Source organism: Solanum dulcamara, chromosome 4 (genome assembly GCF_947179165.1).
Source record: "Solanum dulcamara chromosome 4, daSolDulc1.2, whole genome shotgun sequence".
In the NCBI taxonomy this organism is placed as follows: domain Eukaryota; kingdom Viridiplantae; phylum Streptophyta; class Magnoliopsida; order Solanales; family Solanaceae; genus Solanum; species Solanum dulcamara.
In genome coordinates this window covers 7,507,879-7,523,926 of record NC_077240.1, presented here as the reverse complement: position 1 = coordinate 7,523,926, position 16,048 = coordinate 7,507,879, and the positions used below count along the sequence as shown (strand labels likewise).

The following is a 16,048-nucleotide window of genomic DNA, read 5'->3' as shown; positions in this document are numbered from 1 at the left end:
AGCTAGTTGGAATCCATGAAATAAAGCCAGTTCTGTGTGAAAGTTGTTAGCTGAAGGAAGATTTCCAGCGAAATCAAGAATCGAGTTGCCCCATGCATCCTAAAATTTCTACTGTTGACAAACGCTTCTTTTCTTAATAAACCATGCAGTACGTTGAAATTTTACAAATAACTATTATAAGTATCTTAATTATGCTCCTTAGTTTTAGTTTGCCTAATTACTCTCCATAGATATAGTTTCGTTTGCTATGAATATTTTTGTTTGTATATTCGCTTGTCAATATGTTAACACGGTGAGTATATGTAAATTCTGTATTTATACATTTAACATGTATATTTACCAAAAATAATAATAAAAAAATTGCTTTCTCATCTCGCTCGTTATCCCTCCAAAGATTGTTGCATTTGGGGCATAGCACTTGGCATCATCATGCATGGAGTTGGCTACAGAATTGTTGGAGCTACATATGTCAATTGATTATTACTGTAAATTTACTGAAAGAAATGAGTTTGGTATTGAACAACTATATATAGTCACAACTCACATCATCTCTCTTTCAATATAAGCATTGCGATGAACTACCCAGTTGTTCAAGAAACAACCCAGCACCTTTCACAAAACATCCACAATTTTAATCTCATTTACAGAGCCATATGCAACAATCTCTTGTACCTAACCCAATCAAGGTCCTTACCAAAAGGGCTAGCTTTACATGCTCACATTATCAAATCAGGCATTCAAATAATCCCACTTGTTTCACACCACTTAATCAACTTCTACTCAAAGCTCCAACGCCCAATTGATTCCATACTAGTTTTCCATGAAACCCATTTCAAGTCTTCCACTACTTGGAGTTCAGTTATCTCTTCTCTTTCCCAAAATGAACAACCAATTCTTGCTTTACAATTTTTTCGGGAAATGTTGCATAATGGGGTAAGGCCAGATGATCATATTTTCCCTTGTGCAACCAAAGCCTGTGGGATTCTTTCTGATTATCGTATTGGCCAATCCATTCATTGCTTTGCATTCAAAATTGGGTTTCACTCTGATGTGTTTGTGGGGAGTTCTGTGGTCGATATGTATGCCAAATGCGGAGAGATTGAGATTGCTCGGAAAGTGTTTGATCAAATGCCTGAAAGAAATGTGGTTTCTTGGAGTGGAATGATATATGGGTATGCTCAAATGGCTGAGGATGAGGAAGCTTTGAGGCTTTTCAAGCTTGCTTTATGTGAAGGTTTGGATGTCAATGACTTTACCTTTTCCAGTGTGATTCGGGTGTGTGGGAATTCCACCTTGCTTGAATTAGGGAAGCAAATACACGGTTTGTGCTTGAAAACTAGCTATGATTCATCGACCTTTATTGGGAGTGCCCTGATATCATTGTACTCCAAGTGTGGTCTTGTTGAAGGTGCTTATCGTGTTTTTAATGAGGTTCAAGTTAGGAATTTAGGGATGTGGAATGCGATGTTGATTGCTTGTGCTCAGCACGGGCACACAAAAAAGGTATTTGGCTTGTTTAAAGAAATGGAGGGTATTGGAATGAAGCCAAATTTTATTACCTTTTTATGTGTGCTATATGCTTGTAGCCATGCTGGGCTGGTTGCCGAAGGGAAATTTTACTTTGATTTAATGAAGAAGCATGGAGTTGAGCCAGGGGATCAACATTATGCTTCCCTTGTGGACTGTCTCGGCCGATCTGGAAAATTACAAGAGGCAGTTCAAGTTATTGAGAAGATGCCAATGCAACCAACAGAATCTGTTTGGGGAGCTTTGTTGACTGGCTGTAGAATCCACAGGAACACTGAATTGGCAGCTTATGTGGCGGACAGGCTCCTTGAGTTAGGTCCTGTTAGCTCAGGCGTACATGTGCTACTGTCCAACGCATATGCTGCTGCTGGTAGATATCAAGAGGCTGCCAAAGCTAGGAAGATGCTCAGAGACAGAGGTGTGAAAAAGGAAACTGGTTTGAGTTGGGTTGAGGAGGGAAATAAAGTACACACATTTGCTGCTGGAGATAGGTCTCACTCAAAGTCTAAGGAGATATATGAAAAGTTGGATGAATTAGGTGATTACATGGAGCAAGCTGGGTATGTTGCGGACACAAATTATGTGTTGCAACAGGTTGGTGGCCTGGAAAAGAGTGAGACTATCAGGCATCACAGTGAAAGACTAGCCATTGCTTTTGCACTTATCACCTTTCCACCCGAAAGGCCTATTAGAGTTATGAAAAACTTGCGTGTATGTGGCGATTGTCACAATGCAATAAAGATAATTTCAAAGTGCACCAAAAAAGTAATTATACTGAGGGATAACAATCGATTTCATCGCTTTGAGGATGGGAAATGCTCGTGTGGTGACTATTGGTGACTGAACAGTAAATACTGTTACCTTCTGCTACTTTTACATTAAAACACTAGAATGATGGTAGATTTCTTGGTGTTATATTAGTACTTTGACGAATTTGGTGTATTACTTCTGTGAAGTTCTGTGCCATGCGTTCTGGCAGAAATAGACGGAACTATTACTGGAACAAAGAATGCAATCATGGGACTGTATAAGTTTGGTTTGATAGAGTTTTGGGCTTTGCTTGACTTTTTAATTTTATCTTCTGGTCTTTACTCCTTCATCAAAGTTTGATCTGTAGATGTGTATGTGCTTGCTTTGCAATTAACTATAAAAACCTGTTGGATGATAGTGTAAATTGAATGTGCTTTTTGCAGGATATAATGGGACTTATAATCAATTAGATGAGCAAGCTTACTTTAATGCGGTAGATTTTACTTCAATAAGGGGTGTGTTATCTTAAATTGCTTTGTTGTCTGATAACTTAAACACAATCTGTTGATTACCAGGGTGTTCAATCAGATAATGGCTCCCTTCTCTACTATATGCCTGGCTATAATCCTTACAGTGCTGGATATGTGGGAGGCGATGGGAAGCAGCCTTATCTATCGTCTAGATATCTTCAGCAACCTGTCTCATATGGTTCAGCCATGTTATTCATGGGGTTCGGCGTACTGTGCTTATATCACCAATGGTGCTGCTCCCAAATCCGGGAACGTTAAATCAACTTTTCGACGAAATGGTTCAGTCAAGTCAAATGGTTTTAATTCCACAAAAACAAATAGTTCTTTCTCAAGCAAAAACTCGACCATACTTTTTAACCCAAAGAGTCGACCATCTACTGCGATGTCAAATCCGCCAACGTCTGTCCATCAAGCTCAGCCTTTCAATCCAGTGAACAAGATCTGTTCGATAATGCAAAGTTTTACATCATCAAGTCATACAGTGAAGATGATATTCACAAGTGTGTCAAATATGATGTGTGGTCAAGTACTCCAAATGGAAACAAGAAATTGGACACTGCCTTCCTTGAAGCTGAGGCTAAAGCAATTGGTACTGGTTCAAGCTGTCCAGTGTTCCTCTTCTTTTCTGTAAGTTATCCTGTCTCGTATTTTTTCCTTTTGCTGAGAAATTATTACACCTGAACTTGATTTTTCCATTTGTGGGCGTGGACGTGTCTTACATAGATGCTCAGTATAAAAGTTCGAGTTTTTTCTCTTGATTTTTCAGGTTAATGGAAGTGGACAGTTTTTAGGTGTAGCTGAGATGGTTGGGCAGGTTGACTTCAACAGAAACATGGACTTTTGGCAGCTTGATAAGTGGAGTGGGTTCTTCCCACTGAAGTGGCACATAGTTAAAGATGTCCCTAACACACAGTTCAGGCACATCATCCTCGAAAACAATGATAATAGACCTGTAACCTATAGCAGAGATACTCAGGAGGTATAGTTCAGTTTTTGCTTTACCATTTTTGGCTATTCCTATACAAGGTGTTTTAATATTTAGTTCAGTCTATGCCTCTGATTGGAATGGCAGAATATTAGTTTGAAGTTACTGTTTTCTCTGTAAATATGTTCCCGCCTCTCAATTCCCGTGTTCATTCTTAATTATAAGTTAAGAGATCTAATGAGGATGCTGTCATTCCAGATTGGGTTGAAGGAAGGTTTGGAAATGCTTAACATACTTAAGAATTATTCAGAGAAGACATCTATATTGGATGATTTCAACTTCTATGAGAAGCGTGAGAAATTTCTCAAGGCTTAAAGGAGTTTAAAACCAGCTATTCAAGCTGATGTATTCGAGAAAGCTGATTCTCTTGTGAGTTTCTCCTCGTGCATTTATATAATCTTCAAAAAGTGATGCAGCTCTGCATTTTAGCTAAGATACCTCATGTTTCCTTAAAAGCTGTGGACACTTGTGTATGTTTGTACCACACACTTCATAAAAAAGTTATAGTAGCTATTCTTCACTTTAAATTAGACAATTTATCAAACTGTTAGAATGAGAAAATGATATTTCTAAAAGTACTCACAAATCAAATTCTCCTATTCCACTAGTTTGAGTTTGTTATAAAAGGCTTCCAACCGAAAGTATTATTGTTTGTGATATCAAGTGCACAGGTAGTAATCATTACTGCTGTGCATTGTAAGTTGTGAAACGTTTCTGACCAAAGAAAAATTTGAAAAATAATCAATTAGTGTCTTCTAGAAGAATATGTCAGTTATTGACTAAAATCTATACTGCCAACTGATGCAACTATTACAGATTTCGAGCTATCAAACTTAAAACTCACTCTTTTAGTATACTTACACATAATGGAACGATGTGTTTTCAAGAATGCCAGTTGAGTCTTGTGAGTTTCTCCATCTTCTTGTGTGTTTAGATAATCAACTTTGTGGTGCAGCTTTAGTTGGATACTTCATGTCTCAGTTGTTTCTGTTTGAAAACACACTTGGTAGAAAGAATTGTTTCGACAACATCTGTAGTGGAATCAAAATATGTTATAATTTAATGTTGATATGGTGCAGAAGCAATTCAAAGGAGGAGACAAGGTACTTGAGGAGGAGCTGAAGGCCAACTCGGCTGATCCAACTGCATCTCTAGTTTCTCTCTTCAAAAACCTATTAATTAATTCAAGGCCATTCAAAAGTAGTGTCTGAATCATAGGTTGCCTCCAAGAGGCATTTTATGACTAGGTAGTTCTGAAGCATCAAAATGCGTCCTTGTTTCTTCTTTTTGTGTTTAATTAGCTTTATAGGCATACACTCCTCCCGCTGCTGTCTGGGCTTTTGGGATGGCATTTTCTTACTAGTCACTTTGTTAGTTTTGCCTTTGTTTCTTTTCTATTGACTTTGCACTGTTTGTTTACTCTCAAAAGATCTTTACTTTTTTTGTTTTAGACTATTGCAGTATTGATAATGTTAAAGAAAAAGTTTGACCCCCATCTCCCAGTCTAGCTTTACTTTATTTTGATGATGGAGCTTAATATTAACTTCTACTATTATATTTCCATTTTGTCACCATATTATTATGACTCTGGAATCCTGCATCCAAACTTTTTCGGAGTATACATCTTTGGTTTGGCAGTTTCAATCTGACATTGTTTCAAGTGACAAGGAATGAGAACACACCAGTAAAAATCAAAATTTTGGAAGAAAACATTTAATGTGTAGCATGCAAACTTCCATTAAAAACGCAACAATTAAAACAAAAGGCAAGCCTATTTTGAATCCTCAAAATACAATAAGATTTCTCTTTAGGATCACTCCTACTTCAAAAGACTAAAAACAAATACTGTAACATCCTATATAACCAAATAAAAAGTTAGAAGAAATGGTTCCTTTCTCGACTTTTAAAGTTGAAGGAAGATCAAATTCATACCAAAAAACAAAAATTCAATCTTCTACGACTACTTTCTCATGTAAGGAGAAAATTTTGCTTTCTCATCTGGCTCGTTATCTCTCCAAGACTGTTGCATTTGGGGCATAGCATTTGACATCATCATGCATGGAGTTGGCTGCAGAATTGTTGGAGCTGCGTATGTCAATTGATTATTACCTCCCATCATGTTATGAGTCATCATAGTTTCATACTTCATCAATGCACACCTCATATTATTGGCGCCAATGCCTCCAGAGGATGATGATGCACCATTATTATTATACTGCCAATCATTCTCATTCATCATTAACATCATCATTTCTTGATGATTAACGATGGAATTACAGTAAGGATAAGTTGGAGCTTGCAATTGTTCACGATGATTATAATCTCCAAATTCCATTCCTCCTTGAACCATTACATTATTATCATTGTAATGAGTCAACTGGCTTAATCTTGTTGCTTGTCCTCCTGCCAAATCAATCATTTCTCCTTCCATCAAATAATCACTAGAAAAATTCCCTTTAAGCAAATTAATTCTAGACTTGACGTTTTCAACTTTGTCATCCAACAAAGTTAAAAATTCCCTCAACTTAAACTCAGATAACTGATCCATAAACTCTAGCCAACATGGGTATTTTTTTTCCATGTTCATCTTTCTCAACTTGATAAACTCTTCCTCAACTTTCTTGTTTCGATCAACGAAATAATCAGACAATCCAAAGGTTTTAGTACTACCAGATTGCAAACTATTCTCCTTTTTATACTCTTCGATGAGATTCTGAATCTCTTGTTCTTGTAAGCTTTTAGTTGTTATACTATTGCCACTGCTATTTGTCCAAATCTCAGGGTTAGAGTCAGATCCATTGGCTTGTTTAGGCCCATACATAATCATAAGTCCATTGACATTGCAAAGAGTAGTGAATTCATATAACTTTTTCAATAAACCTTCTTTCCTTTTCTTGAATGTTGCATTCCTTGATTTCTCTTTGGTTATTAGTTCCATCTTCAGTTTTGCACGCCCCATCTCGTTGATCTACGACAAATTAAACAAAATACTAAAAAATAATAACTATATTATTTTCAAATACTCTAGAGTCAAATTCAAAATTTATACGTGTGAATTTCTATAACAACCTCAAATTAATATAATATGTATAGTCAAATATATGAAGTGTATGAGGTGCATTACTACTACTTGATTTAGCACGATAAACAAAAATTTCAAGATAAAAAAAATATTGTTTGAAAATCAAAAAACAGAATATTATCCATAAACAAACTATAAGATGTTATTTCATGTTTATGTACTGTAAATTTCTCTAATTAGAAATGGAGTTTGAGTTCCTCTACCAGTTTAGGAACACAAATTTGAAAAAAAAAACACAATATAACCATGAAAGCAAATCATAGTAAATATTATTGGAAGAGGAAGAAGTAATTGGAGAAAGTACCTTTTGGAGTTTGATTTTCAAATATGGCTTCAAAGATGGAAAATTAATAACTTCTTTCAACGTTTTATAAAAGGGAGAAAAGATTTTTTTTAAAAAGTAAATCAATTAAAACTATATTTTAAAAAAAGTAATTTTAAAAGGAAAGAACATGTAAAAATTTAATTTTGTATTCCACTAATTGATTTTCTTAGATTCTTGCTTGCTCATAAATCTTTTTTGGTCAAAATTATTGAAAAATTACCATAAATACATAGTACAACTTTTTTAAAGGAAAAAAAATACCAATTAATGTTAGGAATTGTATTACCCAGCTATTGTCAACAGATTTATGCATCTCCGTAGTTGTTAAATGTTTCTTGTTGGAATAATATTTTTGGTGTATTGACCTTTATCAAATCCTCTATGAAATTACACCAGATATATTATTATTGTTGAACTACGTATATACTTGAGTCATTTTATTAGAATTTTAGCTCAGGCCACAAATTTTATTGAGACTCTTTGATTTAGACCATAATTTATATTTAAAAATATTCAATATTTCCTTGTATATAGTTTTGACATTAACTTGTCTTTCCAATTTTTTAAAAGTTTTTAGTAAAATGATTATAAAACTTTATCTGATATTTTTAAATTTTAAAATAAACTATTTAAAGTTAATATACTAGTAATATTTTTGAGAACTACAGCCAAGATATTATATTACAACAAATGACTGACATTTTTTTTTAACTCAAAATAACTTTTTCCATGTCATATGCCTTTAAGATGTTATTTCACGTTTATATACTATAAATTTCTCTACATAGACATGGAGTTTGAGTTCCTCTATCAATTATAAGAAAGTGAAATATGTTTCACGGTTTAGGAACACAAATTTGAAGAAAAAAAAAATATAATCATGAAGGCAAATCATAGTAACTATTATTGGAAGATGAAGAAGTAATTGAAGAAAGTACCTTTTGGAGTTTGTTTTTCAAATATGGCTTCAAAGAACAAAGGAAAATAAATAAATAAATTCTTTCAACTTTTTATAAAAGAGAGAAAAGGATTATTTTTTTTACGTAAATCAATTAAAGCTATGTTAAAAAAAAGAAATTTTAAAAGGAAAGAGCATGTAAAACTTTAATTTTGTATTGAACTAATTGATTTTCTTAGATTCTTGTTTGCTCACAAACCCTTTTTGGTCAAAATTATCGGAAAATTACCATAAATATATAGTACATGTTTTTTATAAAATAAAAAAGAAGTACCAGTTAATTCTATGAATTGTATTACCCACCTAATCTCCGTGGTTATTAAATGTTCTATTTTAATAAGTATAAATAACCAATGTTAGAGCTATATAACTTTTAAAAAATAACTACATAATGTATTTTTCTTTAGATTTTGTAGTAAATCAAAAGAATCTAAGAAAATCAATTGATTAATTGATTTTGGTTGATTATAGTTTCCTTTTCGATAGATTAGCTAATTTTGTTTGGATTAGTTCTCCCATCTTTGCACCCTCACCCCTACCATAAAATCTTCTCATTAAGTATGGTAGGATCTTTTATTTTTCAAAATATGGATTATGTTCACTCACAACAATAATATATATTTAGTGTAATAACTACAATCAAATAACACAACTATCTAATAATTTTGTGCCCTAATCATGCCTTCTATAACTTTCTATTTAAATAAATATTATGTCCATTCATGATCTTTTAAAATTACAATTTTTTTTAATTAAATCACAATTATAATTACAATATGTTGGCTGTGGGGAGGTTCAATTGATATTTTTTTGTTTTCCAAAATTAAGGTAAAGGGTTTAAATCTCATAGTTATGTTTGGACATAAATTTTCAAACATTTCTTCAAAAGTTGATATATCATACTAAATTGTAAAATTTAATTTGATTTTTTTCATCAAAATATATTTAAATATTCTTTTAATGGACAAACGGGAATTATTTTACGAAAATTTTAAAAAAGAAAAAGAAGTCGGGGCGGATCCATGTGTCTTTCGGGCTCCCACCAAAATTCCCTTAAAACCCTCGTTGCATTTCTAACGTTCGGAACTACACAGCTCCAAAATTCTGCAATGACAAACGATCAATCACAGTCGTTGATCTCGGAGACTAGTAAACACTCGCTCGATCAACGGCCGGAATCACCCAAACGCCCGTCGAAATTACCCAAGGTAAGCGACGACAACATCGCCGACGCCGGCGAAGAGGAAGAGCAGAAAGAGTCAGTTACTAGAACGATGAATCATAATCCTCGGCTACAGCGGTACCTGATAGCAATCGAATACATAGGAACTCGCTTCGCCGGTGCGCAGATACAACCTAATTGCAGAACTGTCGTCGGTGTTCTTCAGGTGAATTTATCATTTTATATATGTCAATGAGTAAGGCTTTCAGTTATTGGATAAATACACTATATGTTGACTTTGAGAATACATGTTTGGAAAATATCTCTGATGATTGATCATATACCTGCTACACAAGGCATTTAGGCGTCAATTGTGTCAGTGTTTGGTGTGAAAATGGAAATGAGAAATTAAATTTTCCTCTACTTTTTTTGGTTTGCAGGAAGCCTTCCAGAAGTTTGTTGGACAACCAGTATCAGTATTTTGCTCGAGTCGAACCGTAAGTGCTTTTTTTTCAACTAGAGTGAGCTATGCTGAATCACGTGTAAATGTATTATTCTAACCTGTTTCTTGCTTCAGAAACGTAATGTAGATTCGCTGGAACTCAGATTTATTTATGATTAATCTTCAAATTCACCCTATTTTAAAAAAATTAAATCTACTTAATATGGAAATCCTCATCAAATTTAAAAAAGAAGAAATAATAACAGTAAGGAAATGAATCTACTTAATATGGAAGTATCACTTCCTCTATATTTCTAACAACATTTTCTTTAACTTTTCAATTTGAGGACTAGTATACTGTAGCAGTTCTTACACATTCTCTTCCCTCTCCTTTTGGTTTGCCACCTTTTTTCCTATGTGCCCATATTCAGTTATTTCAGTTTAACTGCATAATTTGTATCTTTTTCCCGTCCCTACTTTATCATTGCCGGAGAGTTGCAATTGAACTCACTGGACAATGCGAGGTGTCAAAAAAATGCTCTCTGTAAGGGCTCATATGGAAGAGGCACAAACTTTCCCAAATGGATTCAGTTCCTCTCATTATTAGGGTGAAAACATTAATATGTAGGAAAAGAAGGGGAAACCTATAAGAGAAAGTAATAACCAAAGGTCTAAAAGATGAATTTTGGAGAAGAAGGGGAAACCCAAACCCCGCTTGTGGGATTACATTGGGTATGTTGTTGCTTCTCGAAGTACAAAAAAAAAAGGATGTGGTAACTGCTAGTCTGCTATAAATGAGGTAACAATCATCTTTGCTCCACTTGGTATAATGCATCGAGTAGAGGGCAGAGGCGCGGGTCAATTATCCATCAAGTTTTGAACAGTGACCCCTGACCCTCGGGGATTTCCCAGTTGTCAATTTTTTAAAAATAACTACTGAATAGCATACACTGTGGGAATGTGCGACTTCAAATTGGAAAAAATGACTGTCACTTTCAACCGAAATCTTTTTACTAGTTGGTCTCTTTCCTTTTTTGTGGGTCTATTTCCTGTGAAAGCTGGTTATCTATGTCTTCTTTCTAGCTCTTTGGAAGTTATGAAAATGTTCAATATTAACACACTAACAGCTCGCTTTGGTTTATCTTTAGGATGCTGGAGTACATGCTTTATCAAATGTTTGCCATGTAGATGCTGAAAGGATAAGCAAAAGGAAACCTGGTGATGTGGTACTTATCTGTTTGTATGTACCTTTTTAAAAATGGTCATCTTATGCTAATGGAAGTTCCACAATATCTGCACTGCACGAGCACCTTCAATCTTTTCAGTAATACAGAGAAATTTTTTTATCACCCTGCTTCTGTTAGGTTGAGTTATTTTCCCCTCATTCTATTCTATACTCATGATTGAGTGACCAATTTTCATCTATTCCTTGCAACTATATAAGCCTCTAACTAACTTCGAAGTTGTACAACTGCATGATCTCATGCCAAATCTTTTTATTGAGGCTTGAAGCACTATCCATGACATGAGAATAATTTTTTAGGAAAAGGGAGTGGGGACCTTCTATGCAGTGAAAAGTTCGCATGGAGTTCCAATTGTTTTGCAATGAGCGTTTATATAGTATGTCTTCTTTGTGGAGGACAACATTTGTGGATGAGGAAGCTTGAACTATCATATATTGTCACCCTGAGTGTTAGAGACATGTCAGACATTAATAGATTTATCCACTTTTTTGAACTGTGGTTAATACATTCTGGTTTTATGCCCATCAAGTTTGACATTTTTAATAATATCATATTATTTAACTTCAATTTCCTGTCGCCTGACAGTTCAGTACTTGGATATGTCATTGTTTAACACTGGCCAAAGAACAAGTGGATGCTTTGTCAACAGAATAAACAGTGCTCTTTTTGTATATCTAAAAGTTAGAATAAAATATAAATTTTCCTTGTATCTAACTGAGGTTCTCTCTACCTTCACAAGATAGGGCTAAGGCGGCATACACATCGCCCTCCCCAGACCCCACTTGTTGGATTACACTGGGTATGTTGTTGTTATTAACTGAGGTTCAACATGTTTAAAGCTTGTGACTTATAGAGAATATCTGGACTATAAAATTGTGTGAAACAACAGAGAGATATGTGACTTTTTTGGTTTGGCAAAGCTCACATGTCTGTTTTTTTTTCAAATTTAGACTTAATTTTGGTTCTTTACTAGATTCATACTAGTATTCGGAAGAAAGATAGTCTGTATCCTATTTATTCTCTCTCGCTTTATCAACAGTATCCACTTTTTTTGTTTAAATCATTGGTTTAACAGTCAGTATCCAGAAGAAAGTAATTTGAATCCTGTTTATTCTTTCTTCTATACATACCACTGGCTTTCATAAAAGTTATTTTACTAATCATGTAAAACTACTTGTTCAATTGATCAATCGACTATGGCTCAGTTTCAAAATCATTTTGTGTCAGTATGTGAATCCTCTATAATTTTTCCATTCCATTCATGCCTTCTTCTTCCAAAACTAAATAATTGTCTTTTAAAGTTGTTTCAACCTCTTAACCTATTACGTTACTTTGCTAAATCCTTATTGCTTGTATTTTTCTCGTGCAGTTACCTCCTTATGAACCTCTGGTGGTAAAAAGAGCTGTGAACCACTTTTTACAGGTTTAGTTGTCTAACAAGTTCTGATTCCTGATGTTTAATTTTGTACAATCCTCCAAAAGTCTTGATTCCGAACTTTGCTGATTCCCATGCTATTTGCTTAAGGACGTATCTTTCTGTTTCTTTTTATTTGGGGTCTTTTCTTCTTTATATGTGCATATGGAGGCTCGTCAAAGTTCCAATCTTTAAGTTCTCCTATTTCTTTATAACGAATCTTGCAGAGAATTTAGAGTTTTCTGATAATCTCATCATTTCGAGAATTCTCTAAGGATAATCGTGATTAATGCACAGGTTTAACTTTTGGACAGTTTAACAGGATAACAGTGGTACCAAACAACTTAGTAGAAGTAATCATTGATTCTTCAACAAAAGTAAACCTGTCTTTTCTCTCTTCTTTTATATTCCCCTCATGTTTCCTGCAACAAAAGCCAATACCAATCAAGCTGGTATTTAAGGTTGTAAAATTACATTAAGAATGAAATTGAGGCAACATGACATAATGCTAATCAAGCTGATATTTAATTTTCTATCTGGGGTTACTGACCATTTCTGTTCATTATGGTTTGATTGCAGAAGAACGAGGGTGATATAATGGTTGTTGACGTTCGGTGTGTTCCAGCCGATTTTCATGCCAGATATAAAGCTCAAGAACGCACGTAGGCATCAATATCTTGATCACGTAGAATAATACTGAACCTGTACATGCATATGCGATCCAAGTAACATCCCATCTCTTAAAATTGATTTTTTTGATGTCTATGGGTAAGGTTAGCTGCAGGGAATAGTTTACTGTCCGGCTAGGACGGTGTTATTTACGTGTATGTCGCTGCTCCTGATTATTCTCTAATCCATTTTGAGAGTTGATGTTTAACCGGATAAATGTGGTTATATTTAAAGTAACTGTTTATTTGTATAAGATGTTGAAACACTCGATATTTAATTATCCACTTCACATAATGAACTAGTATATGCTAAATTTTCATTTTCCCGTCTTTCAGTGTGACACATGCTTATGAGATCAATGACTGAGTTCTGGACATTGGGAATCTTCTTTTTAGGTACTTCTATCGATTGTTATCTGGACCGGAGGCAGTATCGAACTTTGAGAGGGACCGGGCTTGGCATGTGCCTGAGAATCTGGATCTTCTTGCCATGCAGGTTGACTAGCGGCACATATATTTTTAAGGTTAGTATTATTATCCCATATAACAAAATTGTTTGTGTATTTTCCAGAAAGCATGTAACATTCTTATTGGACGTCATGACTTCAGTTCTTTCAGAGCAGCTGCTTGTCAGGTCAGCCTTTCTATCCTTGGACATGCAGCAGTATTTTTTTAATCTAATTATGATTTTCCATAAAAAATCTCATTTTCCATTTATACTCTATATTTCTTCTCTACTATCAATCTGTTCACCATAAAAAAAACTTACTTTTTTTACAATGAAATTGGAGTAATGAATAATTCAACAAGCTTAGCTTGCCAATATGCCTCTTCTTCTCCATTTTTTGTATTTTTTTTTGTTCTCAAAAAAAAAATTGGAGTAGAAGAGGTATATTGGAAAGCTAGCTTGTTTGCTATTGCGTGAAAACCAAGTGCTAACAAAGATTAAGATGAGGACGTGGTATAGATTTTGTTGGATCTGTGGGAAATTTTCACTTTTGCTCTAGGTTAGAGGAAGCAACTTCAGGACTCGTTATTGCAGTTGGTTGAGATTTTACTACTTCCCATTACTTCTCTTCATTCCCACTCTTGCTAACATCTAAGGTTTGGCTCTTAACACTTTAAACATTAACAGGCCAACTCACCCATCAGAACTCTGGATGAACTTAATGTTATTGAGGTCGTTTCAACTCCTTTTTTTCCGTCAATCTCAGAGAGACTAAAGAGCAGTAATGTCATGGAGGATCCAACTGTAGCCTTGGGTTCAGACACCAACCACTCTCAAATCTCTTTGAACGCCAATGAAGAAAAGTTGGAAGGTTCAAACGGTGAGGCTTGTCAAGAGTTTGGCCTTAGAAGAAGACACCGTTGCTTTGTGGTAACCACAAGGGCACGATCTTTTCTTTACCATCAGGTTGGTATTTTGTTTCTTCCAAATGTTATTGTCTTTCCTTTTAACTGGTTTTTACCCTTGCTCTTCCCCCTCCCCAACCTATAAATATACTAATGGATAAGTAATATATAGTGTGTCAAAATTGGATATGGGAAAAGAAGTTCATCAGATCACTTATTAGTCTTATTATACCCCAATCCAACAATTATACCAATACATAATAAAATGAGTGTGAAAATTGGACATGGGAAAGGAAAACTTTCTATATCAGATTAGTTAGTCTTATTTTTAGGTGAAACTCTTTCGTATTCTACATTTGTGATTTGTGAAATTTTTGAAATGTTTCAGAATAATAACGTCAATAGGTCTTCTTGCCAAGTTATTTGTGTTGCATGAGATGGGTTTGCTGTGTTTAATGCTACTTTCACTAAATTGACTTTTGTTTTTGTTTTTTGAGCTGGTATATGTTTTGTTCTGAATTTAAACAAAAGAAGTGGAGTTGATGGATAGAGACTAATCTCGATACAAATACAGAGACTAAGACATGGGAATAATATGTGCAAGCTCCCAGAATCCAGATCATGCATTTAGTACTAAGCATATATATATCATCAAATTTGTCTGTCTTTTTTAACTGAATATCTTATTAGGTTTGTCAATCTTTATACAAATAGGTTTCACATGTCAACTCTTAAAAATAAGTCTCATGCAGGTTAGGCTGCTTGTTGGAGTCCTTAAGTCAGTTGGGGCCGGAGATCTAACAGTTCCAGATGGTATGTTCTTGTACAAAACGTTTGCTGTCAATGGATGATAGTGGTTTTTAGTCTCACCACTAATTCCTCTTCGATGCATCATTTCAGTAAAACGCATCCTTGAAGCAAAATCCATCACTGCAGCACCTCCGATGGCTCCTGCTTGTGGTCTCTATCTTGGACATGTCAAATATGATTTGCCTCCCGAGAGTAATCAAAGCTAATAAGAAGTTTTTTTGGCAAATTAGTTTGATGTTGAGTGTATTTCATTATCGAGCGAATTGAACAGCTTCTTGTTGACCAACTAGCATTGCTTGCATTATTAGGTGGATGTAAGTAGTGGGTATCAATTAGATAGTTTGATTTGTTATGTTATGGTCGACCTCCACGAACATCTAATGTTGGGAGTTGAAACGTATTATAAAATTCATGATTATGTTGTCTTTGGCCACTGGTAGGGTAGGGGCTTACTAATATTCACAAAGATGTCCCAGCCATTGATCGCATCTAACAGATCAATCCAATAGATGAAAGCAGAAACCAGTAGTGAGGAACATGCAAAACTTGTACCCCAATCAACTTGTTAGCCTTCTCAAACTTACGTACAAAACCATTGTTGAACATGACGGTGGCATCACTGTGAATATCAGTAATCCTACCCAATTATGTTACATTAGTTGTTTCAATGACCTTTAGTTCTGCAAATGGCTTTGCAATTAAGAATTTGTCAATCCTAGGTACAAAAAGATAATTCTATAGGCTTTCACAAGTTCAAACGTGGCTTCGCCACTCTATTTAGAATTAGACTGCAGTAGC

General features: G+C 34.7%; 4 protein-coding genes across 6 annotated transcripts; 3 read left to right on the top strand and 1 right to left on the bottom strand.

Moving 5' to 3' along the window:
• The first annotated feature begins 380 nt into the window (after positions 1-380).
• LOC129885895 (putative pentatricopeptide repeat-containing protein At5g52630) lies at positions 381-3,076 on the top strand. 2 transcript variants are annotated; one of them, XR_008766153.1, is made up of 3 exons: positions 381-2,374; positions 2,721-2,770; positions 2,853-2,875. XR_008766153.1 is itself a non-coding variant. In XM_055960366.1 (2 exons), the coding sequence occupies exon 1, from the start codon at positions 574-576 to the stop codon at positions 2,365-2,367; it is 1,794 nt and encodes a 597-aa protein (XP_055816341.1). In that variant the 5' UTR covers positions 381-573; the 3' UTR covers positions 2,368-2,374; positions 2,853-3,076. The 2 variants fall into 2 exon arrangements, 1 of the variants encoding a protein (XP_055816341.1); XM_055960366.1 differs by lacking the exon at positions 2,721-2,770 and having other exon boundaries at positions 2,853-3,076.
• On the top strand, positions 2,493-5,271 carry LOC129888015 (YTH domain-containing protein ECT3-like). Its single transcript, XM_055963272.1, has 7 exons — positions 2,493-2,552; positions 2,696-2,770; positions 2,853-2,985; positions 3,226-3,434; positions 3,574-3,786; positions 3,991-4,161; positions 4,872-5,271. The coding sequence occupies exons 1-6, from the start codon at positions 2,493-2,495 to the stop codon at positions 4,105-4,107; spliced, it is 807 nt and encodes a 268-aa protein (XP_055819247.1). The 3' UTR covers positions 4,108-4,161; positions 4,872-5,271.
• Positions 5,272-5,752: 481 nt separating this feature from the next.
• LOC129888014 (agamous-like MADS-box protein AGL19) lies at positions 5,753-6,751 on the bottom strand. The gene has a single exon (XM_055963271.1). It carries the CDS (start codon positions 6,749-6,751, stop codon positions 5,753-5,755), a length of 999 nt encoding a protein of 332 aa, XP_055819246.1.
• Positions 6,752-9,227: 2,476 nt separating this feature from the next.
• On the top strand, positions 9,228-15,673 carry LOC129885894 (uncharacterized). Of its 2 annotated transcripts, XM_055960364.1 has the most exons (11): positions 9,235-9,545; positions 9,760-9,816; positions 10,910-10,987; positions 11,745-11,804; positions 12,375-12,428; positions 12,999-13,081; positions 13,484-13,583; positions 13,659-13,721; positions 14,223-14,501; positions 15,193-15,253; positions 15,341-15,673. In XM_055960364.1, exons 1-11 carry the CDS (start codon positions 9,267-9,269, stop codon positions 15,454-15,456), a joined length of 1,230 nt encoding a protein of 409 aa, XP_055816339.1. In that variant the 5' UTR covers positions 9,235-9,266; the 3' UTR covers positions 15,457-15,673. The 2 variants fall into 2 exon arrangements, with proteins under 2 accessions (XP_055816340.1, XP_055816339.1); XM_055960365.1 differs by lacking the exon at positions 11,745-11,804 and having other exon boundaries at positions 9,228-9,545.
• The last annotated feature ends 375 nt before the right edge of the window (positions 15,674-16,048 follow it).